Source organism: Pyxicephalus adspersus, chromosome 8 (assembly GCF_032062135.1).
Source record: "Pyxicephalus adspersus chromosome 8, UCB_Pads_2.0, whole genome shotgun sequence".
In the NCBI taxonomy this organism is placed as follows: Eukaryota; Metazoa; Chordata; class Amphibia; order Anura; family Pyxicephalidae; genus Pyxicephalus; species Pyxicephalus adspersus.
This window is the reverse complement of record NC_092865.1, coordinates 50,443,591-50,469,397: the sequence shown is the minus strand read 5'-3', so window position 1 is coordinate 50,469,397 and position 25,807 is coordinate 50,443,591. Positions and strand designations below refer to the sequence as shown.

The 25,807-nt window shown below is 40.5% G+C and overlaps 2 protein-coding genes across 4 annotated transcripts in view; one reads left to right on the top strand and one right to left on the bottom strand.

The window, feature by feature from the left end:
• The window catches only part of KBTBD12 (kelch repeat and BTB domain containing 12), a 60,584-nt gene extending 38,740 nt beyond the window's left edge, over window positions 1-21,844 (bottom strand). For 2 of the 3 annotated variants that reach the window (XM_072420547.1, XM_072420549.1), the window contains exons 1-3: window positions 10,655-10,726; window positions 3,260-4,389; window positions 323-593 (exon numbers count right to left, since the gene is read on the bottom strand). In XM_072420547.1, coding sequence (XP_072276648.1) covers window positions 323-593; window positions 3,260-4,329 — 1,341 coding nt within the window. In that variant the 5' untranslated portion in view covers window positions 4,330-4,389; window positions 10,655-10,726. Of the gene's footprint in view, window positions 1-322; window positions 594-3,259; window positions 4,390-10,654; window positions 10,727-21,413 lie in introns of those variants that run through there. The other variant, XM_072420548.1, reaches the window with a different exon arrangement.
• A 514-nt stretch (window positions 21,845-22,358) lies between these two features.
• Window positions 22,359-25,807, top strand: part of MGLL (monoglyceride lipase) — a 39,423-nt gene continuing 35,974 nt past the window's right edge. Inside the window, exon 1 of the mRNA XM_072420546.1 lies at window positions 22,359-22,472. The gene's annotated coding sequence lies outside the window, so the exon portion shown is untranslated. The remainder of the gene's footprint in view (window positions 22,473-25,807) is intronic.

Here is a 25,807-nt window from a genome sequence, read left to right as displayed (position 1 = left end):
TGAAAGGGCCCTTAATCTCTTGCATAGTGTTATAAAGATCATCTAAAAATGCTATATATACCAAAGCATGCCCTGAAAAATACTTAGAAAGGGTTGGTTTTTTCTTACTTTTTCGAAAACTAAAATTTATAGGGCTCTATTTATAAAACCAGAAATCAGACATTCCCTCAAACATACCCTAGTGGAAATCTTCCAGGTCCATGTGTTTCAATGGCAGTAATTAATTCACACCAGGGAATGTTTGGGAGAATGTCAGATTCTGTTTTAAATAAATGGAGCCCCTTTACCATTTTCCATATACAAGCTTTTGCTTTCTACCAACCTGTGGGGTCCAGCCGCCCATGACATAAAGCTTGTTGTTGAGGGTGACCACAGCATGGCAAGCCAAAGGAATCGGCAATGGTGACACGCTTCTCCAGCTTCCGTTCTCAGCCAAGTATTTGTCTACACAGTTGGTGACGACATATCGGTTTTTGTGCTTCATTTGTCCTCCGATCAAATAGAGGTCATTGTGAGCACTGCCGAGAGCGTACAATTCTCTGTAATCTGCGCTGCACAGCTTTTCCCAGCAGTAACTGCCTCGGTTGTGATACCTGGACAATGAAAAGCTTGTCACAAATGGGCATATGTATTATAACTTTTAACAATACATTTAATCCTGGTAACAGGAACAGCTGTTGATTTCATTTTAATTCTGTGCATTCAACAGATTATTGGCTTCCTCCTAAAAATGGTCTGGGCATGTGTGTATGGCTGTAATGGGGATTTAAAGCTCCTCAGGGGTGGAGTCTGATTAAACTAGTTTGCTTTTCTATTTAAAGTGCAGGGGGATATATAATGTTATATAAATCAGTGATATAGCTCAAGGTAATTGTAGGCTGTGGGAAACTAAGCCTGGGATAGACATTAAAGGCTGTTGCCCAATCTATGGTCAGAATAGGTGACATATAATCCCATGTCTATAAATCCCACATGGTTAGTCTCAAGAGTATCACCATTATTACTCATTGTATTAAGCAGTGCCTATAGTTTCTGCCAACTCTGATCTCATTCTTCTCTCCAATGACTAAATGTGAAGTTGCAGCCAAGTTGCATTGGGCAATAGGCTAAACCCTATGGGCATCCAAAACAATATTTGGAAACGAAACTAACCACTACATTTAATGGAATTCCACCCAACAGCATAATTATCGTCTGTTGGCCAGTGTTTATTAACCAGGGTTTCTCCAGAGGTTGCTAGGATCTCTCAGGTCAGTTTAGGTGACACCAATGATCTTTTTGGCTTTCTGGTGACATCCTTCCAGCAATATGAGGCAATCTTCCCACTGACCACCACACTAATATACTTTGATCTGTGGATATAGTAATGATAGAAGGGGTTCCCTGAAAGTTCTTTTAAGGGTTTCCCCATGGTCGAAAGGTTGAGAAAAACTGGTCTAGAATATTTAGAAAGTTCAGCAGTTGTTAAATATCATACGCAAGCAAAAATTCGAGAGCTGTGGGTAGAGATAGGAAGGTCCTCCTACATGCAAAAAATTACTGGCGGGGGCGGATACAAGACCAGTCACCCTACACAAGAAGAAAGAACAGCAGTGACCGGTCTTTACTACAAGAAGCTCCTGCACCAAAGGTAGGTTTCTTGTTGGAGTACTCCAAGGATTTGGAAGAAATAAATAAAGCACCTTAAGTTTCAAAAATACACATACTTCTTCCACCAGATAGATTTTAGATAGATACACATACTTCTTGTTTTTAGACCATATTTGCTTCCTGGAGTGCAGCTTTAAAATTCAGCTACTGCTGAATTGCAATGTATTATATCTCCTACTTAGTAACGCTCATAAAATCTGAAGGTGGTTTAATTGCTCTGGTATACTGCACGCCAAGGCTCATTACTCAGGATCATGAATATTAGACTGATAATTCTCATTTCATTAAAAAAATGAAAACTGTAATGTTTGCTATAAAACACGAATATACATATAATTAAGTCATCTATTCCCTTTATTTATATGGCGCTGACATATTACACAGCACATTACAGAGTACAAATAACCATTGTCTTTATTATTTTCAACCGGGGAGTTTTTTAACCATCCAAATCTCTTATTTTATTGATATTTGTACCTGTTTTATGTCCTATTTTAATTATCTTGCCTGTAGTAAGTCAGCTCCAACAGGAAGATTTAGATTTGTATATTACAAACATCCCTAGACAATCCAGATGTTTAAAAGACATACAGTGAAAAAAAAAATTGGCCTCATGTATAAGGATCGATGTTTATGGTCTTTTGTCCCGGTCCAGGAGCAGCTAAAGATTGAGGCTTTTAAGGCAGTTGTATTAGACCATATGGCCTCCTTCAGTGGCCCTTGTTGCTCACTTGTCATTGGCAAAATGGACCTGATTTTATCAAAGCTCTCCAAGACTGGAGAAGATGGACGATCATGGGTGAACCTGGGTGATCCAACAAATCTCTAATGGATCTGGTTCAGGATTGAAAACATTTGCTAAATAATAATGGACGGAACAAAACATTGACTTGGGAGCTGTCCTGACCAAAAGAGCAGAAGAGGATGTGAGAAGAAGGTACAGAGAATGTGACCAGGTATGCATGGATAATAAGCTATTTACAAACGTATGATAATGTCCCATTATTGTGGACTGGAGGTATTTGCCTAGCTAGGGCAATATTTGGGGATGGTGTAATAATGCTGGCTGGACTAGGGGTTACTTTCTTGCCTTGGGACAGCCTGGGAGTTATTTCCAGGGCCAAGAGATTAATGATAAGGCTTGAGGGCTATTGCTGAGGACTGGAGGTTATTAATGGGGGGGGTTGTTGGCACTGCACTTAGTGGGATTATGGCAGGGGGATAATATTGCAACATTGCTGACATTAGCGGGGGCTTATGTCTGAGGAGTTTTCATTGCCAGCCCTGACACTTGTCTGGGGTTTTCACAACACTATACCCACTTTGTGTACGGTTTATACTGCACTTCTTTATTTATCTGTCACCAGAACTGATCACATAATTTCCAGCGACAATCCTCTGACGTCCATCAGACGTCTCTACGAGGCTCAAGTACATTATCCCATATGCTCCACTCCTGGTTGTGCCTTTTATTCATTTCAGCACTTGGATAAAGGTTTCCACCTACTGTTGTCGTGACTCTAGGTCTTACAGACTGCAAAAACAAGGTTTTAGATACTTATATTTTAAGTGTTCTTGTATAGTTATAACACATCGGAAACTGACTGACCTGCAAAGTTCAACGCGCCTTTCCTTCTGTCTGGCTAGTCTAACAGCTGTTGCTTCACCGGCCAAAATTATATCATTGTTTTCAGTGACCACTCCAGCGGAGACCAAGCCCAAAGCCTCTCCTTGTTTTGGTGAGGGAATGTAACAGATCCTTCTTGTTGTTGGAGCAAAACAGAAGCTAGCTTCCCCATAATTTCCATATTTTGACCTGATCCCTGAGGCATTGTTACCCAGGCAAAGAAGAAGGCTTGTGGTCTCCATTCCATACCGAAGACTCAAAGAAACCTGGGTTGATTTTTCAATGGTTTCCAAAGCCTGTTCCACCATATCATAGCACAGAGCATTGCACAAGAGCAAGGTGTTCCTCTTCCTAGCTTCTCGAAGAAAAGATGGATTGACGAGCTGTAATCGAACTTGTTTTAGGAGATCTATAAGGTGCTCAGATCGTACGTTTTTGTCATGGTTTACCCATCGCAGAACGAGATCCAAGATGCTCTCCTCGCGAGAAACATTGAGGTCATCAGACATGATCATGGTCATCAGCTGATGAAAGTCAACCTCTAGTATCTCCTCGTGTAGGCCTACCTCAGTAAAATGCTGGTATAAATATTTCTTGGACCTTGTCTCTAAGTCATCTGCACTGATCTGCTTAGCAAAGTAATACACTCCAAGGCAGTTTGAGGCATCCATGTGGTCCATCATGTAGTTTTGGCACATCCTGAAAATGTCATCCATCTGCATGAAGTAGGCTGCAGTGGCCAACCCTTGGACAGTAAGATTGTTTATGTAGAGTTGGGAGGTATACATGTATTCTAAGATAATAGAGACACTGCCAGCAGTGATATCATGAAGGGTGACCTCAGTCTGGTTACATTCCACCAAGCCGCAGGTGAACATCGCCCTAAAATAAGGGCTGAAGGAAGCCAATACGACCCGATGACATGGAAATCTGTGTCCTTCTGCCACCAGCACAATATCAATGAGCTCGGAGGACTCACGCATCCTGTTGATATGTTCAAGGAGGTTACTGCCATGTTGGTGCTTCTTTTTACTGGTCATTTCCGACTCCATATCTATTATATCAGAACTTTCCAAGGGCAAATTTCAGGTATTGAAAGATCCGGCAACCAGCTGGAAAAAAAAACATAAAATAATAATTTGTATTTATTCCTTCCTTACTCTTCTTCCTACAAATATTTATCTCATGATAGAAATCAAAGACATTTCAGGAACTATTAAGTGCCAAAATAGTTGCTGTAGCCTGGCCATTAACTAAAAGCTCATCCACTCCAGAGTTTAATGACCTAGTAATCCAAATTCTTCTTAAACTGAGCCCAGGCAAAGAGCTGCTGGTTATTCGGCAAACCTTATTTGTTTTGTTTTCCCACAACTTTTCAATCCCAATTGAGGACCCTGTAATTCCCTTCTAAACCTGGAAGCCACCTAACTAAACCCATTGTAATCTTCAATAGAAGACCTCACCCAGCATGTTGAAGCAAGACGAAGCTTTTGATCCCATACTTCCTACAACATGCAATTTATAGAGGATTTATAGCTAAATAATGGAACATCTATAAAGTGGATTTAACATTGGAATGTTTGCTTTTTATGTATCAAAGATTCATAGGAATCACACCACTGCCCAAAATTCTTTCTTCTGCTTTCCAGCTGCACTGCCCCAAATTCATCCAGACATCATCTAGGCTCACCAGGTAGTTCATTGACTGGGATGCTAGAATATAAATGATACTGTTGTATAAGTTGGTCATGTGCACAAATATCTGAGAACCTCTTGAGCCTCCCACCTTGTGACTTTCTACAGGGTTACAATGATGTATTCTAATCACTTGCAGATGGGAGAGTGGGAAAATACTTCCTCCTTCCTGCAGCAGACACATGATAACATCTTACCCTAGGTAAAGTTACTGGACTGGTATTCAAGAATAGATTTTTAATGATTATTGGTGAATCTTCCCTAAACAATAATATTATTGCTGTATATTGTGACACATCAGGCATTTATGTACATTTTTGTAAAGTCAATGTTCACTATAAGCAATACTACGAAGTGCTAAAGCCACCCCAAGATCCAATTTTCAGTTTTTACCAAATTAAGGCACCTGAAATATGCAGATAAGAAATTATTTTTCTCCTTTGGCAGCAAAAGCTGCCAGAATCTTAATGTGGAAACAGACTAATAAACCTTTTTTTTTTTTTTTTTTAAACAATTTTCAACACTTAACTAAGTCCCACGAGTCTTGATTATTTTCTCCTCTTGTTTCTGCTTTTCTAAAGTGCATCCGGGCAGATCCTGCAGAAATGTTTTCCTCTCTTCTTTCATGTCATCAGCGTTATAATGTCGATTGTACGTCTCATAAGTTCAGTTTAATGAACCCTCTGGGCCTTTCTCTCCTCCCCTGGATAAAAGTTTGTACAGCAATACGCAGTAATGGCCGTGACAATGGCTGAGTTAAAGCAGAGCTTTCCTAATAAAAGGGACATTTACCTTAGGCTAGCCAATAGGGAATTAATAGATTTTGATGGGGTAAGGGAGTTCATGTCTATACCCTAGGAAGTGTCATGAGGTCAACCAACCAAACGCAGATACTTGTGGTCTAATTAAGATAGAGAAAATGGGGGGACTTTTTATAAAGAATTGGCAAACAGATAATAAATTGATACTTCTTTGTTTGACTTACTCTAATTGCTACTTTTCAGTGAATAATCACTGTAACATTTTAACCAAAATTGGCAATCTGAAATTCTATTTATTTAAATGGAGTAATTGAAGGACACATCGTTTAGCTACGATTGCAAATTGACAAATTTTAAAAATTTGGTTTAGAGCCAACAGATTTACATTGTGGACCCTGCCAAAAGTAGCAATAAGGGTAGGGTATATATATATATATATATATATATATATATATATATATATATATATACAATCTCCATTGTCCTATTGGCTACTAGTTGTAGGGGTGAGCACTCTAGCATGTTGGAGATCACAGGTATGTAAGAGGGCAATCAATGACCATTATCAATGTTTGATCAATATTTGAATCAAACCTTAACCAGAAATCCCCTAGCCCTAGAAAATGACCTAGCTTTTCAACGATTTACACTAGATTCAGTGTATTTTTAATCAAATCTAATGTCTAATCTACTAAAAATATGGACCAGTATATGACCACTTTCAAAATGAGAAAAATTAACAATTTGTAGTTATGAATAGAATAGCAATGGAAATTTTCCAGTGGAAAAAAATTCCATAACTTTGAAGAGATTTACTTCTACTTTCGTTGCCCCAAAGATGCCACAGATGGCAACAAAAACTTCACAGTGGTTTTAACTTTTGTTCATTCAAATTTCCAAAAAAAATGGCTTTGGATGACTTTTAACTCAGCCCTTAATTGGCTGGTAAAGCAGGCAAGATTGCAATTCAACTTCCTAAATATCTATTGTTCTAACCACATAAAGAACATTTACTACATACTTGTGTATGGTATACAGTATACCTTATTTAGGGCTCATTCAGATCTCTGGGCTTGGAAGCTCCAGCACACAGCTGATTTGCCCTTCAGCTGTGAAAGTGGACCTTTCAATAACTATTCTTCATAAATAGGCTTCTGATGTTTCACAATATACAATAATAGTGTAATTTTAAAAAATATGTATCTGAATGATGTTGTGGCAAGATGATGAGTCCCCATCGATCAGACACCAACTTAATTAACAGTAACTTTGTAGCAAGGTGACGGTCTATAGCCAGGGTTTTTCTGTGCCGGATATTTCTAAACACACCCCAGTAATGACTTGGAAACGCTACCAAGCGCTGCTTGGCTTGACAATATTTGCTGTAATTACTGCCCTGATTACACAATTGTGCAGAATAGTTTCTGCCAACCTTTTAATATCCAGAAGGCAGAGTGGGAAGCCAGGTATAGAGGGTATTTGCAGGGTTACAAGGCCTGTGTATGTTGGCAGGTATTTGTATTTGTGGCAGAGCGTTTTGGAAGGACTCCATGGGCCAAACAAGCCATGGGCCACACAAGACCCCTGTCTCTAGAGCACCTGGCTGATCATGATGAAAGGAAATGGATTTGCTCTAGAAATAGATATTAAGTTCAGATTGGTGATGGATCCTGAGGCCAGGTGTGGTACAGCCTCGCACGTAGCTCAAGCAGCAATCTGCAAAGCAACCTAAAATGCTACATGAGACCCATATGCTTAGGAAGCAGCGGCGTAAGAACCCTAGCTCAGGATAAGGTGGGAAAATACTGGGGGACCAGGGAGGTCTCCAGATCTGACCAAGTGGACCTAATATTGTCCCTTTTACATGAATGGATGTTGATAACCTTTAAAAATGTGCACAGGGATAAGGAGCCCACTTTTGGTGCAAGGCAGAACCTGAATCTATGGCCCAGTTGGTAGGCCAACAGCCAACCAGCCAGTTGGTAGAATGGGGGACACTCTTGTATCGGGATTCTTGGAATTTAATAGTGATTGATTATTTTAAAATGCCACTTGGTGCTGTGAACTGTATTTTGTTGAAATAAATACTAAAGCTAAGGGCATTTTATTCCTACTTTTGAGTGCCGGTTGATTGTGGTACTCAGGGAATGCAAACTTACATTTACATATATTTTGTAATTGCCACAATAGCACTGAATTGCATTGCAGTGACACGATCACTGTGCTGTATATAGCCTGTGCAGACAGCAGAGCTGAGGGAGGGGCCCAAAACCCCACCCACTACAGACTGCCTGCAGCAAACTACAGCAGGGGGTGGAGACAAGACCAGTGACCCTGCACAATGAGAGAGAGCAACAGTGAATGGTCTGTATTACAGGAAGTTCCTGCACAGGGGCAAAGTCTTTGGCACAGGGGCAAAGTCATTGGATTACTGCACAGGAAGAACTGGAAGAAATACAAACTACTCAAAGATTTAGGTAAGAACATACATAGCTCTCGTACTGAGATAACATTTGCTTATTCCAGAGTTCATCTTTAAACATCACAAAGTCTCCGATTTTTCCATGAACTGGCAAGCTCTCAGCACTTTTCAGTCTCGGAAGTCATTTCACTCGGTCTCTTTGTTATTAAAATAACAGAGATTAGTTAATAAAATATGATAGGGCTGTGCCCCGGGAGGAATGGGTAAATCACCATAACTACATCTCTAATTATGTTCCAGAGCTCGAGTCAAGTCTTAATTGCAGGCCAATTAAATTGAGTCTCTTCAAGCAAAGTCTCAGTGAGTGATGTCTGCAATAAAAATCCTGTTGGGGACATTTCATCTCATTTCCAGGACTTCTATGGGATTCACATTTTCTTGCCCTATTTAAAAAAAGGTAAAGGACAAAAAGGTCAGACTGAAGCCAGGCTTTGTGATCCAAGGAATCTTTACCGATCCTCCCTGGACTATCACACTCAACAAGTTTGCCTTGAAGATTCTAAAGATATTTTTGCCAAGACATTTGGCAAAATGGTGACACTTTTTTCCCCAATCAAACTCAGATACCTCCTTTGTAGTGTTAAAGCTCATTGCTTGCCCTTCCACACATTCCCTTTCTTCTCTATCACTTTAGGACCACTTACATTTTCCTACATTATGTTACTCTCAACTTGATTCTTCCCTTCTTTCATTTTTTATTCTCTCTCACTCACTTCTTCTTTCTTTCTTTCTTTCTTTCTTTCTTCCTCTCACCTGGATTCTTCCCTTCTACCTTTTTTGTTCTTTTTTTCCTTACTCCACTTCACTGTCAGTGATTCTTTCATCCTTACTTATTTCTTCATTCTTCCCTTCCTTTCAGACATTGCCTTGGGTTTCACTTCAAATTTGCACATTTTTCACATTGGAAATGTTAAAAATGTATGAATTGATTAAAAGTTAATTCACACTCTTTTTGAATACATGTGATTTTCCTTTCCATGGGGGGTGTAGGTAACAGGGCCACAATACATGAGAGACAGGAACAGAGTGTTCTCACCCTACAATTGTACGTGTCTCTACAATGGCAGAATCACCAGGTAATAATTAAAGCTGTACTATGGGCTGATGTAAGTACTGATGCAGCACCCTCCTGTTCTAGACTAAATAGTTTCAACTGTTGTTTTGACTATGATGAGCGTGGTGATTTTTTTTTTTACATTATTCATTGATCAGCAGCTGATGTCCTCTCTCGCTCATGTTCTTGAGATCTGGGTGGATGTACAGTTGTCATCATGTACAATACTGGATTGCTGGTCCTGCGTTGTACATGATGCTGTCAGAGAGCTGCAATTGGTTGACCAGCAAAGTGATGAGGTTGCAGGGACTGATTGCTCAATGAGAAGGAAGCCTACAGGCCTGAGGAATAAACTTAAATATGACCTTATTCATCATTCTATAGACAACATGAATATTTATTCCCCGTAGTGGTGATGGGGGGTAAAGCTGAGCAAAAGGTGAAGATCATTGCTCTAAATCAGCTTCCTGATTGTGACCTCAGTTGACAATCTCAGTGCAATATGTGCCATGTCGAGTACACATGACAACACAAGTGCTTTTTTTTAATGAAAGCTGTAAAGATGGAAAAAATAACTTTCTGATACCTTCCTTGATATGTTAAGGCTTTTGTGAGATTTTAGTGATTGGCTTTCCATCTACCGGTATTTAGGATCTCAGCATATACATGCAGTCAGTACATAAATAGAAATATGATAATACGGGTTACTAACTATGTGAATAACAGCAGCAAATGAGGAATGATTGGGGGATACCATAAACTGGGCAAAATAAGAAAGCAGTTTGTGTTTTTCTGAGCAATTCTGTCTCCCAACACCCCCAGCCCCTTTAATAAAGATTTATTACTTGTTAAACTCACCAACACATTTGTTATTTTTTACTTCTTGTAATAGGGTGACAACATAGCCATATTCTTATCTCAGTGTGGATGGATAAGTAGTTATAAATAGATGAGCAACAAAATAAAGCCCAGCTGCAGCTAACACTTTTCAAGCAGTAAATGTTTCTTTCTTTGGGGAAAAAAAAAAAGTTGAAACCACATGAATAACATCTGTTATACGGTTTATGCTCACCCTGTAATTGTCATTTTTGCTGCACAGAATGTCTAAGAATTATCAGAAACTAAATCTATATTACAGGGGGGACCCAGAACAAACTCTGCTATTGGTATACTATGGCATCATTTTTGGCAATTTTGGTGTACGATTTAAGCTGTTCTTCAGAAATCCTAATTAAATGCAGCATGAAATTTAATATTAGGCAAGAGTCGAAGCCGTAGCTATAAACTGGTTCCCCCGGTCTATCGGGTACAGTTCCCATGGCTGGCGGTATTTCATGTGCATTGTTTTGCATTGTGTGTGTGTACAGAAACCAAGCTCAATGTACCTGTTGTGTCACCATGGGAAAAGGGCGTCTTTTTGGGGGCTGGAGTAGACCAGTCGCGCTCCTGAGGTTGCTGATATGGAGGCCAACCTCAGCCAAAGCTGGGATATAAATAGAGTCACAGGGGAGGGAAATGGGACCGGCTGTGTCACCAGTCCCCATATAACTCTCTGCTTGACACTGAAGACATGTGAGAGTTCACAGGACAACTTCAACAAGTACATAAGGACAGATTTATAAACCCTGTGACCCGGCAGATCGCCAGAAATGGGGCTATATATAATAAGATCTATTGAAATCGCTGCTTTCAAGTGGTGGAGATCGGCTGCCACTTTAATATTTGAATAGCATGGTATAATTGAATGCTTATTACCTAATATTTACTAACGTTCGTAAAGTTGCGATCAGACCTGATCACCATTATATAGAATAACCACTTTTATAACATTGATCCACATAGGAAATAATGCAGATCACAGTGTTTGTTTCAAATGCAGCAATTACAACAAAACACCGGCATATTGAAAGTGAATGGGTTGTGTACGATACATCCAAATATGGCGGATGGTTACTCTATTCAAATGAATGGGGCTTCTAATTGCCATATTAGTATAATACAGAACAGGCATTTACTTTCTTTGAAAATCCTGGTTGCCAAGAAACAGAACATTCTCGCTATAAATCTGGCATTACAAAAGTGGTCGGGTTTTCAAAAGTGGAGAACTCCACATGAATCCCAGATCACCATTCTTTTTAAATGGCGTTGTAAACTTTCATCAATCATAGTTTCAGTCCGAAGCACAAGGTGCCTGATGATTCATGAAGTTGCAAAAACACGTATCGTCCTTTTACCTGTTACACCGGTGTTTGAGGTGCAGCCAAAAAACACCCAAACTGGTTTACTGCTAAAATTAAAGCGAAACTATACAATTCCACAAACGCAGATCTGTAATTACTGACTCAAAATTAAATGTATTTGTTTAAAAGGAGCAATGTAGAATCTTATCTGACATGGTAGCAGCACAACTGAGAGTTTTGCAGTGCAAGGTGCTTGCTGATAGGAGGGTAAAGCCGAGTATCAGGGATGCAGTAGTGTGCTGCTGCTTCCAGTGAAAGAGAAGGGGAATGGTAAATGAATGCAAAACTGCAGCAGAAAAGATAAGATGCCATAAGGCAAAGCAGGGCTGTGCTGCTTTGCAGAGCTGGGCAGATGTCAGCAATTGATGGACAGAAAAAAAAATCCTATGGCAGGTATATGTGTTTTTCAGTGTTTGCCTGGAGTACTTTAAACTAAAAGCTGAGCTCTTTTTAATATGTGCGTTTTAATTTCCCTAGACCTAAGCCACATGCACAATCACAATACTTGTACAGCGCAAGTTCATTCTGATGTTGCTGGAACAATTGTTTTCAATAATAGTGGATTGAACAAGTGCTGTTCTGTTCTATGGAGGCACTCCGCTGCATCCTCCCCATAGGAAATCAATAGCAGTCATTACCTGTTGGTCATTAATGATCCAGTATGGCGGTTATAGCTGTCCAGATGCCAGACTTTGCCCCATCTCGATCACAAATGATCATCACAGGCAATGAGAATATACATTGCTGAAGTCCTGTAGATCTGTAAGGTTTGGGGGAAGCAATTTGGGGGACACAGGACAACAATGCAACCAATTGAAAGTGTTGGCATTTATTATGCTAGTGGCTAATTTTTCTTTATTAAAGTGGTCGTCGGTAGCCGGTACTTCCCTTTCTTTAAATGTACACCCATTGAGTTTGAGTTAATAAAGTTTTCCAAGCCTGGAGAAGATAGATTATCATAGGAGAACCTTGGTGATCCAGCAGACTTGGAATGGATTTCTATTGCTATCATTTGGCAAATGTTTTCAAACCTGGACCAGATCCCTTCCAGGTTTGCTGGATCACCCAGGATTTTCTCCACTCTTGGATAACATTGATAAATCAGGTCCATTATTGCAAGTTTACGTTTTAAAGTAAATGACAAGTTCCCTTTAATAATTCTTCCCCTCCAAAATAAGCCAGGAAAGACCCAAACAATTGCAAGGTGATAAATGAAGGAACGGTTTATACAAAGCCCCATTTAGCCTGCGGAATATAAACTACAACGAGATTCTTTAATCAGGTTTATTCTTCCCGTCTAATATTTCATAAACACACACGCCGCACTTTGGCACAAAGTCCGTTTTTAGACTCAACAAATTGAAGACGCTTGAGAAATTGCATAAAAAAGGAAACAGTTTCAAAGTATAACATAACATTTGGAGGATAAAGATATTGCCCAAAGGAACCGATGCGATTCCATTTATCATTTTTTTTCTTGCTAAGGTTCGAAAGGAAAGCAAACCTGTGATTTATACATTGCCTTTCCTTTGGGGTTGGGGAAACAAACTCAGATAAAACACTCTTTGTGAACCGTGTAGGATGTCATTTTTTATTTAGAGCTCACATCTTCCTCAGTGCTGTACAGAGCCTTGATCATGTAATTCAGAGGAGCTCACAATCTTAAAGCCATGTGCTATTATCATAGTCCAACGCCAAGTTGGGGGGAAGTCATTGAGAACATTCAAACTCCATTGAGATAGTTTCCTGGCTGAGATTCCAACCTGGGACCCCATTGCTGCAAGGTCAGAGTGCTAATGTGCTGGCCAGTTTTATAATAGAATATGAATTGACCTGGGCACTTTAAAATATGAATATAATGTATCCCATGTATTGTCATGTATTGCTCCAGGGGATTTGGCAAAGGATAGTGAAAAATAGGAGGATGCTTCAGCCATGGGGCTACAAAGAAGACACATCAAATTGCATGTATTTTTATATTACAGTGCATAGGTCCATTACTGTGCATTGTGGTGCATTACAATACGAGTGCATTCCGTACCCCTAGGGTTATAACCTTGACATGGGTAAAGGATAATGAGATGCACTTTGACAATTCACAAGCAGAAAAGATTATTTGCTCATCTTTGTGTTTGTTTATTTGCTCAGATGTGCTAGCTCTCTGTTATTAGGGTAGATGTGCATCCTTTCTATTAGAACCTGCTCTTCAATCCACTTGGATAAATCATGTAAGCTTGTAAATGTTCCAGAATCTCTTTTGAGACCTCTAAATCTCCTATACACTAAGACCCAGGCTAGTTGGAGAGCCATCAGCTTGAAGCAGTCATGATCCATCAGAATGTACAGGCTCACAGTTTGACCTGGCTGCCTTTAAAATATTCTGCACAGGAGGGAAGGGACGGGGTAAAAAATGGTAACACAGCAAAGAAACAAAAGATCCGCCCCTGAGGAATGCACCACCCCTGAGGTGCTGAAAAGACAGAAACAGTCCAGAACCTTGAGGTCCAGTCAGTTCAAATATAACAAGTGTTAGATCATACAAAGAAGAATAGAGAACACCAGTCTACAAAATGGACTAAACAGTGTGGATAGGAACATTGAACAGCAGCTTGCATGTTGGATCAAGATGTATGTTATTGTTTCTGCACATGTAAAACCCATCATTAATGTGCCATTGCATTGTTTAATCAAAGGTAGGGGGAGGTCCTAGACCAGGCTGTACTACTCAACTGTGGTCTAGTCTGCAACGAGATCTCAAGAAATACAGGACCTGGTTGCACAGCTTATTTAAGGGTAAGGCAAACAAGGCAATTGCACCTTTTCCAAATTGACTCAATGGTAGGGTGCAAGGAGCTGGACCGCTGTGCAGTTGGGCCCCAGCCTAGGGCCCCATTTTGTCCAAAAAATTTAATTTGTAATAAATTGATGAAAATAGGGTGCAGCACAGATGTAAAATGTGAGTTATTTCCAAATTCCTTTTAGCTAAACTTTAAGATAATATATTTACACCTTCAAAGAAAAAAGCATATAATGATAAATGAACCCACAAAGTAGCCATTTTCCTGATAATGTAAGAACACTACAGAGTCGTCCAGTTTTATGAGTCGCGGTTTAGTTTACATAGGAAGAATACTTTTAGGCACTAAAATATAAATAATTGAAAATGCAGTGTTTAAATATGAATTTTTTATAGCCGGCTTTCATTTCTTTGAGTATGTTTTACTTGTCCTGGTAAAGCGTGAAGGTTAGAAAGACAGAAAATGGAAATGCTTCTTGCAAGGAATTCAGTTGTTACTTTCACCAGAAATCTTGTTTATCTTATTCTGCATTTCCTGTGCCATGGCAGCATGGGCAATGTGTAGCCTGGTACCACATCCAATAAATAAGCTGAAATAGTAATAGGTTGAACTTCTAGACCCAAACTCCGTCTGACGTTGTGGATTCTGGATGGACATTTTGACGTGACTGCCTTTAAAAAGCACAGAGGAAGAGGGCAAGGTAATAATGGTAATGCAGCAAAGATACAAAAGATCCACCCCCGAGGAGTGCTCCACCCCTGAGGAGGTGAAAAGAAGACAGTTCAGAACATTGGGGTGCATTCAGCTCAAATATAGCAGAGGTGAACTCACACAAAGGAGAATAGCAGACACCAATCTACACAATAGATTATACAGTGGGGATAGGAATATTGAATATCAGTTTGCATGGTGTATCAAGATGTAGGTTACTTTCTGTACTTGAGGAATTTTGTACCTATTGGTAAGAATTCTCACCACAGAGAGATGAGCTTATAACTGTGCTACTTCTTTCACTCACCAGTCTCAGGCTGCAGTGTACCAAGGACACCTCTGAGATTGTAAGCTCTTTTGTTCAGGGTCCTCCCCTCCTCCTGTGTCATTGTCTATATATGTGTCATTTGCTACCCCTATTTAATGTACAGAACTGCATAATTTTTGGTGCTATATAAATACTGTTTATTATAAATAATATTAATAATAAAAATAATAAAAAAATATTAATATCCTGGGCTCAGAGAAAGTGGATTGAATGATGCTGGCCACCAAATTGAAGACACCTAGTGGCAGAATGCAAAATCCTTTGATTAAAGCTAAGTATCCCCACAAAATGTGGCTTTGTTCTACTTTCAAAGTTCTGAACACATCTAAAACTAATGCAAAGTTGATATTCTTGTGGTCGTTATAAATCCCTCAAGGACCACGTTAGGCTTTTGCTTCTGCCATCAAAAAGGCTGCCTTTGGGGTTGGTGATGCAAGTATACTTCAAGAAGTTTTTTACGTAAGAGTTCTCAGAGGTCTGGAAGGAGGCTTATGAAAAAAAAAGAATTCTAATTAGTTTTTGTTAATTAATAACAAACATTGTGTGTTTGTTTAATCAGGTACCATCCGGGAGCAATGCAGACATGTAAGATTAGGGGCACAGGTTATTACTCGGAGGACTAATCCGGGTTCATTAATATGCAGACACAGAGCTTCTCATACAATCTCTGGGCGGAATGTCAATATGAAGATGTTTGATGGTTATATTTCTGTGCACACAGGAGGGACACATGTAATATAATATCTAATAACAAGAATGGTCTCATTATACACTGGTAAGGAATAAACATATCAGTGGACATAAAGGTAATTTATGATTATGGTGCCGACATCTTCCATGGCGCTGTACAGAGTCCATGGTTATATGACTGGGTCTGAATTCATGTGGGGCAGCTAGGGGGGTTGTTGACCTGCCTCAATGCCATTTGCAATCTTTAGTGGGCAGCACGTATCCACCTAACTTTGCTAAAGTGTGGGTGCTTACTCCAGGGACAGCACCCCTGCACCAGGGTACACCAGCTCCCTGCACCCCTGCCATTTTGTGCCATGGAGAAAAGTGGGGGCCGTGGGCACTTACCCAGTTTGCGAAACCCTAAAATCACTTTGCCTAGGATAAGCAGGATAAAGGTCAGGGGTGGACGTAGCCAACAGTGGGCCTCTGTGCAGGACTCATTTGGCCCCCCTCCCTGCCAAACCCTGTTGACTGAGAAGGTTAAGGGGCCCTCATGCAGTGGCACACATTGCACCTTCCTATGTTGGGGTAAGTACATACTGTTAGGAATAGCCTGGGTTTTGGGTGCAGGCCCACTAGCTGCAGGTGTCTCTACTTACACATGTCTGATCACTGTTGCTGGAAATGATCTTGATGATTGCTTTCAGTGGCAGATGAACGAATGAGTGCTGAAAGTGAATCCTGTTTTGTGGAGAGGGGAAGGGGTAAGACAAGCAAGCAGCACCCCGCTGTATTCTCTCCATAGAAAAGCACAGAAGTCTAGATTGGTGGTCCACTAATTGAAGAACACCTATTGCCCTAAACACAACTCAGAATGTTGGATTTCCTTTTTGTGTAATACTGATTATGGATCCCAGGACAAATCAAGGGGGTAAATCCCCTATTAGGCATAAGGGGGTCTAACTCCTCCTTACTTTATACAAAACTTAAAAAGAAGTCTTTCCTTTACATGTACCTAAAAAAGTAAATTTTATTAGAGGTATCAAACCTGAAAGAGGTACAATTAAAGAGAATATAGAAACTTGGCTTCCAAAACGGTACATTTAGGACCCATGGAATGTTTTGGGAGTCCCCACTGACCAGTAGAGAGTTGGGGTAAGTTAAATTTTCATCCTCTAATAACAATGACAAATATTGCTGACTGAAGGAAAAGATTGGGCAGTCCCAACATTATTATTCCATAGAAGGCTTTGAGGATGATAAGGGGATTCTGATTGCTAGAGGGAAATCACTATTGGCAAAACAAAGATTGAGTCCTCTGCCTGGACAAGAAAATATGTAGAATAAAATATGAAGCTTTTTCATAATCTGTGTTCTCTGGGGCCTCAATAAAGGAGGGGGCCACTATGTGCAACATGGAGCGTTCAGCATCTTAGGTCCAATACAAAACCCCTCATCAGAAAATCATTTCAAATCCATATAGAAGGAACCTGGTAATTTTCCAGCCAGCTACAAATTGCTGTTATGGTTCAGATCCATTTGCAGAGCTTTAGTTGAAAGGAAGATTGTCCTGTGTATTATGAATAGAATATCTGTTATTATCAGGCAGGAGAGGTGGGAGAGCCCTGCCTGATCTGGGTGAGCTGATAACGATGCTCCCCGGGCTGTGTACAGTAATGAGATTCTTCAATCGCCAGGAAAGCCCCATTACCCGATAGTCACAGCCATAAAAATGGACAAAACCGCTTCTTTAATAACATGTTTGCAGCAGAGATTAATTTTACAATCTCATCAGGAAATAAAACAGAAATAGAATAGGAGAGCTGGGCCACCCCACCCCTGGCTGCATTATCACTGCGCCAATTCTTCATTATCACAAATAGCACCCAAATTTATACTTTCATTTTCTTGAATTTCTTTCTTTCTTTCTTTCTGTTTTCTTTTTTTCAAATCACCCAGACATTGGAGTTGGAGTCATCCTTTGGTTACACCATTTTGCCCCAATTAAACTCAGACACCTCCTTTGTCCTCCCACACATTCCCTTTCTTCTCTATCACTAATAGGACAACTTACATTCTCCTATATTATGTTCTCCTTTCCTCTCAGCTTGATTATTCCCTTCTTTCTTTCTTTCTTTCTTTCTTTCTTTCTTTTTTTCTTTCTTTCTTTCTTCCTTACTTCTTTTTTTTTCCTTACTCCACCTGGCTTCCACCCTCAGTGATTCTTTCATCTGTACTTATTTCTTCATTCTTCCCTTCCTATCAGTCTTTGCCTTCCTTCCTTTATTCCTTTGTTTGTTTTTTCTTTATTGCTCTTCTTCTTTTCTTTCTTTCTTTCTTTCTTTCTTCTCTTTCTTTCTCATTCATCCATGTTCCGTATACATATATAGGTACGTACACCTTAACAACTATCTAAAGCAGCCAATCTCATTTCCATGTTATAAATCTAAGATATAAAATGAAAACACCCCAGCACACCTCCTGGCATTCTGTGTGTAGAAAGGATACCTGGCTGGTTCTCCAACATCTCCAACATTTCCTCATCCATGTTGCACAAAACAGAACCATGAGTGACACATAAATCTCTTTCCACAGAGGTCAATGCTTCATATCGCAAGTACAGCTTCCTCTCTTACTTCTCACTATATCTATCAGTGACCAAAATGAACTAAACTAGATAAAAAATGGGGATATGATGAGCAAAACTAACCAAAAGAAGAGGAAATGCAACAAACTAAATGTGTTGAAAAATCAGATGTTTCTGTCAATAATGAGAAATGATCATTCTTAGATAAACCTTAACCCCTCCAACCCAAAAAAAAAGAAGCCTATTTATGAAATCTCCATGTTAGTTAGAATTTTATGTCATCGAGCGACTTGATTCTGAAATGAACGAATTATTGTTCAGAATTAATGTTAACCTGATCATTAAAACCTCACGTGACATAAAAAAATGTATTTGTTTGAAAACTACAACTTTTAATAAAATGATACCTGGTGATCCTGCCACAAAGATCCTTGTTCATTCACATCCTGTCATAGGTAACACCTGTCTTCCTGTTGTGACATGTTGTCACATGGGCTTTAAGTGGAGACTACAAGCAGCAAAGGGATGGGCCACCATTGTCACTATCAGGAAGCTGGTTTGAAGCAATATTGTGGTGCCAATGCCGGGGTGTATGTAGACAGGAAATAAATAAGAAAAAGGCTGAAAGAGATCATCAGAACCAGAGAAATGAAGGGGGGGTAGCAAAAACATAAAAAAAAATTGCTAAAACAAATAGCAGAGGATCAAAAAAGCCCTTAACTGCATTATGGGAATTTCATTTGAATTCCCTAGTTTGCACCTGTAAAACTGTTATAGGCCACGTTCTGATTGGCTGCTCCTTCTGTTCACCAGAGATCATGTGACCAAATTCCTAGGCTTTTGGTCATATGACCCTAAAATGCAACAATGTTTCAAATGAAAAAATGACAAATACACGATACAGTCCATTAGCAGCAGCATCAATGCAGTGTTTTCATAATAAAATAAGAGATCAGTGTATCAATGTTCTCACCTGATTGACATAATATTTACTCAAGATTCACATGGTTTAAAAAGTGTGAATCTTGGGTAAATATACTAATAAATGGAATCAGACAAGCTATGTAAATGATTCTACACTTTTTGTAACTGTGTATCCATCTCAGCAAAACTACTTTGACATGTACATTTGTGTATGGCTGTGTGTTGATATATAACATCCTTTTTGTGGTGTCCTGTGTTTCCATACATGTATGTACAGTGTATGTGAGCTCAGCCGCCCTCCGCCCAGACCTCAGACACACAACGCCTTGCTAAAGACAGTTCCTCCCTTCTAAGGATACATTAGCTGAGGTCATGATAATTACAACATTACCGCGGTCATATACCGGCCATTAATAAGATTACAGCCTATGGCTTTAACCCCTTCCTGCCCAGCTGACAGCCGCCAGAAAAATAGATCTGGATGGGTGGGTGCATGTAAAGGGATCATGTGTGAAAACAATGCAGGAAAATTACATATATATTGCAGAACAAAGCTGGATCCTCAAAAAAGGAGCCTAGGGCCCGCAGGATTTCCAGGATGCCCCATGTACCACCTCCAGCAGGAAACCGAGAGATCATTGCAACTAGGCAAAGCTACGGTATGAACCTGCCTGACCCTGAGAATGTACAGGTAGTCCCTGGGTTACATATGTGATAGGGACTGTAGGTTTGTTCTTAGGTTGAATTTGTATGTAGGTTGGAACAGGTACATTATTTTAATAAATGCAATTAGGACAAATGTTTGTCTCAACATATTATTAGGCAGCATGGTGTCAGTTACTGTATAAAATCCTCACTGTGAGTTTATCACAAACAAAGCAAAAAAAACAAATAAATAAACTTTATGGGTGCTACAGATTGGCTCAGGCCTTAAGATCACCCACAACCTCAGCTGTGTTTAGCAAATGATTTCTTTTGCATGTCATGCAAATCGCCCCTCATCAAGCGTCCTGCACACCAAAGAGCAGGGAAGCCCCGTTCAAATCTAGAAGTTGTCCGTTTGTCGGATGTCCTTAACTTGGGGGCTACCTATACATGGAGGCAGGGGCAGACATAAGGAGGTGCAAAGTGTGCTGTTGCACAAGGGCCCCCTACCTTCTTCAGCCACTAGGGGGGCCCCAAATCAGTTGGGTGGGGGATGCCTAACTCAGTTCTGCACATGGGCCACTGTTGGCTACTTCACCACTGCAGTTTTCCTGGTTTGTGTTTAGTTTGGAGTTTTTGTAAAAATGTTTTTTGTTTTGTTTTTTCTTGCAAGCCTAATATTTATTTTTATTTTTGTATATATTATATATATTATGTGTTATGTTTTTGTGATTGCAAGATTTTTTTTTAAACAAAATTTGCACATGTACGTAGTTGGTGTCTGATGAGAATATACCAGAAGATACAGTGGAAATCGGGTGGCTTCTCTGAGCCCACTGCAATCCTTATTAAATTCAGTGGGTAGGGGGCTGCTACCTTGCCTAGGGTCCCATTCTGCCCTCATTTATATCTGATGCATTCTTTTATTAGCATTAACATATTGTGAGTTATCGTGAGTCTGGTTTTATTACTTCCCTAATAATGTAACTTTCCTTAGCAGTGTGACAACTCTGACCATTATGCAGTTAAATCTCAGCAAGGTTGTCAGCCTATGATCATGGTAGTCTTAGACATGTTCTCTGTGATGGTTTTTTAATAGGCATCAAACATATTAAAATAAATAAGTGCTAAAGTTAAATCCTGACTATAGACCCCATGCTTATTCTACAATTTATCCTTCTTTTTTATCTTGTGTCCCCCAACAGCATTCATTTATCCGTTTTATGTTTTAGTACTGACCTTTCTTGAAGTCCTAGGGCCAGTGACGTGACACCATGAGGACCTTTTCACCTTTTCTCCAGGCTGTGGGATCCCCAATGATGCAAAGGGTGGCGACATTGTCATGTCATCATGGCATCTCTGCATTGTCACACTGTGAATGAAGGGTGTTCTGGGTAATGCCCCCCTCAAGGGTCAGTCCATGACACCCTTCATTTATAATATGTGTGCATTTTTTTTTAAGCATCATGCAGTCTGCAAGACTGGGGACATCTTGTGGCAAAAAAGAGGTACTGCAGGGGACAGCTCTGGATTGAAGGCAACTGCAGAGTTTGCAAAGAGTTTCTAATCTAAGCATATCCATAGACAATAAACCACATTGTCCCAGTTTGGCCATTTCTAGCAACACCTATCAAAGCACCATTACCCCCCCCCCCCTAAACATATTTACTTACATTAGTTCTAACAGTTGCCATCCAAATAAATATCTGAAGCCACACACCTGTCTCCCAGCGCACAGTGGCATTAAACAATGAAGAACAAGAATAATAATAGTTTGTATATATTATGAAAATGGGAGATTGTCTTTCACTGCGCGGGTGCTGCTTTTTTCATTCGCCTGATTAGAACAATTTCAGACGTCTCAGCTCAGCATCTGCCTGTCTACGTTCAGATCTTCCAACCCCCATCTGTGGCTAGCCCTAGCTCTGCCAACATAGCACAACACAGCCTTCCCATCAGTCAAGCACAAGCATGCATAGCTGTCCTGCACTACAAAAAAAAAGCAAGTCGCCTTTAAGGGATGGGCGTGGTAACGACAGGCAAACCACGCCTTCTTTTAAGCATGATCCCGCCCCGCCCTGGTGACAACCACGTGCTGTAAGCAGCCCTGCAGAAGTGACAGCGGAGGGAAGCCACGCCCGCTCATTTGCCTATCCCCGCCTCTCCCCTCTTGATCAGCTGCACGGGCTGCACTGGCTGTCAGATAGAGGGCTGACACCGAGCTGGGCACCAGCAGCTTTCCTGGGCACAGCATGGCACTCCGGGGCTAGGACACCTCACTGCTGGCACTCTGGCTGGGTAAGGCTTGGTGGCTAAGAGAGTAGCTCTCCCTTTTCTAGTTGGTGGGTAAGAGCAGGCAGTGTTGGAGGGTGAATGCAGCACCCTTATCCCCATTGTTGGGTAAGCAGCAGCAATGTTGGTGGGTGAAATCATCCTTAATGCTGCCCTACCTGCATGATAAGGCAATGCCCCAACTGCCATGGGCATGGTAAGGGTACAGTGTACAGGTCTTCTCCTGGCATCCTCCAGCCTTGGCAGGTGCCTGATCCTCTTGCCCTGCCTCTCTTTTATTAAATCCATTGCTCCATCAGCAGATATACCATTGTGCATATGCCATTTATTCCCCCCTGAGCATATTTGCTTTCCTCAATTGAATATTAAGCAGTGAGCAAGCGTGCCAGCTGGGTGGATAAGATGGGGAAGGGGGGTATTTCTAGTGTCTGTAGGTATTTAACGCGCCTCTTTGCGCTCCTTGGCTCGATATTGCCTCCTACTCTCTGTAGTAAAAGCAATTCTTGGCTCCGCTACCAGACATCTTTGCTATTTTTTTTTGGAAAAAAAAAATAAATCTGTGTTTGCTGTAATATTAACGTTCAATTGCTCTCTTGAAATGATAAAAGCGAGCGGCGGTCTGTTGTTTGCCCATGGTGGTGGTACAGGGTGACCTGGCATGGTATAAGAGCGTGGGACTGTGGCACAGGAACTGGCACAGGTTTCTTGGCATGCCTTTAAAAAAGGTGCCCCGCCTGTGGGTGCAGATTGGGTGTTCCTGGATTTTATGATATGATGAGCATTTATATTCTGGATTTTTTTTTTTTGTAATAAGTTTATCAACCAACCAGGTCCAGTAAAGCAACCCAAAGAGGTATTGTGGTTCCTGAAAAGTGCACACATCTGTGAAAAGTGGTCACTGGTCTGTATGGGTTAATGAGCTTGGAATATCATTCATTGACTTGTTAGGTGACCCCAGTGTTGTCCTTGTGGAACCACAAGTCCCAGCATTCTCTGTGTGTCTCACGGATGTTCTAACGTCCCACCGTAGCTGGTCAGCGCACTTTTTACTCTTCCTTTGTGGAACTGTACAGTTTTATTGGAGAGCATTTGTCTAGTTTATCATCCTTCTGAACTCACATCACAGTAACTCATCAGATCTGTGATCTGCAAATCTGTCTGGCATCTGTAGAACTAAAATTGAAAGTTTTTAAAAGCATTATGGAACTTTTAGTTCTCCATCAGGACTGCCTATGGTACATGAGAGTTTCCATGAAGTAGCCGACCTTGTTGGTTTGTTTTACCGTAAATCTGCCATCCTTCCTGTCTATTGCCTAACCTGAACCACCCTTGTTGGTGAATAATATTACCCCTTCTATCTTGGTGCCTAACTCCATTTCCCCCTTTTTGTTGTCTGACCCCAACACCTTCCCAAATGGTGCCCGACCATAGCCCTACTCTTTCTTGGTTCTTAAACTTAACTCCTTCATATCTGGTTCCTAAACTTAAATCCTTCGTATCAGGTTCCTAAACTTAACTCCCTCCTTGGTGCCTAACTTTAACCCCCCAGTTTGTGTCCAATGTTAAATTCCTTCCTTCATGGTGCCCAACCATAACTCCCCTAATTCTTGGTGCCTAACCCTCACCTCTTTGTACCTGGTGCCTAACTTTAATTTTTCTACTTAGTGCCTAACCTTAACGTCCCCTGTTGGTGCCTAATGGTAACCCACTTTCTTCCTGGTGCCTAAAGCCCTCAGTGCTTACCCTAAACCCCTTCATACCATGGTGCCTAGTCATAACTCCCCTCTTTCTTGGTAGCTAACCTTAACCCCTTTGCACCTGGTGCCTAGCCTTAATCTTCCTACATGGTGCCTAACCTTAACCCCCAATGTTGGTTTGTTGCCTAAGGGTAACCCTCTGCCGTCCTGGTGCCTAAACTTGGCCCCCCTTGGTGCCTAGCCTTAACCCTTTCATACCTGGTGCCTAACCCCAAACTAAGATTATCCGACCAGGTGAGTTCCTATCCGTAGCCTTCCAGGTAGGACAGTGCAACAGGTAGGCTATTTTGATGTAACATCAGCCATAAATAAGAGGTGAAGGTGAAAAGATTGCTATTCAAGATCTGTAAGCAGTTTATAAAAATCTTATATTGCTGGTTCTCAGCTCATTTGCCAGGAAAGAAATTGCTGCTCCAGAATTATTTGCTTTGCTTGGAATGGCCGTCCAGCTTTGGATAGAGCAAGGAAGCATAGAAGCCGTGATTGTTTTTGTTCTGGTATCTGGGGGCTCTGTTACTCTTCCAATATATAATACAATCTGACAGTAAAAGCTTCTACTAACATCTTTGTAATAGAGTCCGCCTGTTTGGATAAAAATCGATTTGATAGGTAGGTACTCCTATATGTTGGCTGATTGTACAAAGATTGCATGATCACACTGTAACATGGGGAGCTTTAGAGAGATTCCCCTCACTTAAGCATCTTAGGCTTTCTAGGACTTCTATATAACATGGGATTCCAGTCCTGCCCAACTTTATCCAAAATGACATAAATAATTTGATCTAAATGATAAAGCTGAACCATAGGAAATGTCAATTTTGTCTAAATACAAGAGTATTGTGTATTTTTTTCTAAATTATGGTGTGCTTTGTGTATTTCTAGATAATATTTCAGTAATCCAGTGTGAAGCTTTTGTGCAGGGATTTCCTGTAATAAAGACCGGTCACTGCTGCTCCCTCTCCTTGTACAGTGTGGCTGGTCTTGTACACGCCCCCTTATAGTTTACTGCAAGCACCGTATAGTAGGGGGGGTCAGCTCAGCCCCTCCTAAAGAGAATCTTTGGATATTCATCATTACTGCGTATTGAATACCCACATATTATTTCAAATGCAAATCATTATTCTTGAATACTTTTAGCGTTTCTTTTTGTTGCAGGCAGAAATGTGCACAGTGAGATTTGTACTTGAAAGAAATTATTTCACAATGCTGCCTTTTTTATGAAGATTGCTGAGTGCTTTATCCCTGGCATGGTAGTTGAGACTTGTGGCTGATGTCTAATATGTTTCCTAGTTTAATAGTTCATTAATTTCTTTTAAAAAATACATTTTACCAACAAACTAAAGTTTGTTACTTGCCATTGTTGGCATCTTTAGAAATTGTTTCTTCTGACTTTTCCTGATTCCTCCATGGAGAAGCGGGATGGATCAGAATATGATAATCATGCTGGGTCCTGGTGCTGGAACAAAGGCGGATATCTTTCTGTCAGTGATTCTCGGGAAGGCATCTGATGTTAGTCATTCTCAGGAAAACAAATTTGCGGACAGCCTTATCGTGATTGGGAGCAATCAAATTCAATGGGCTTGG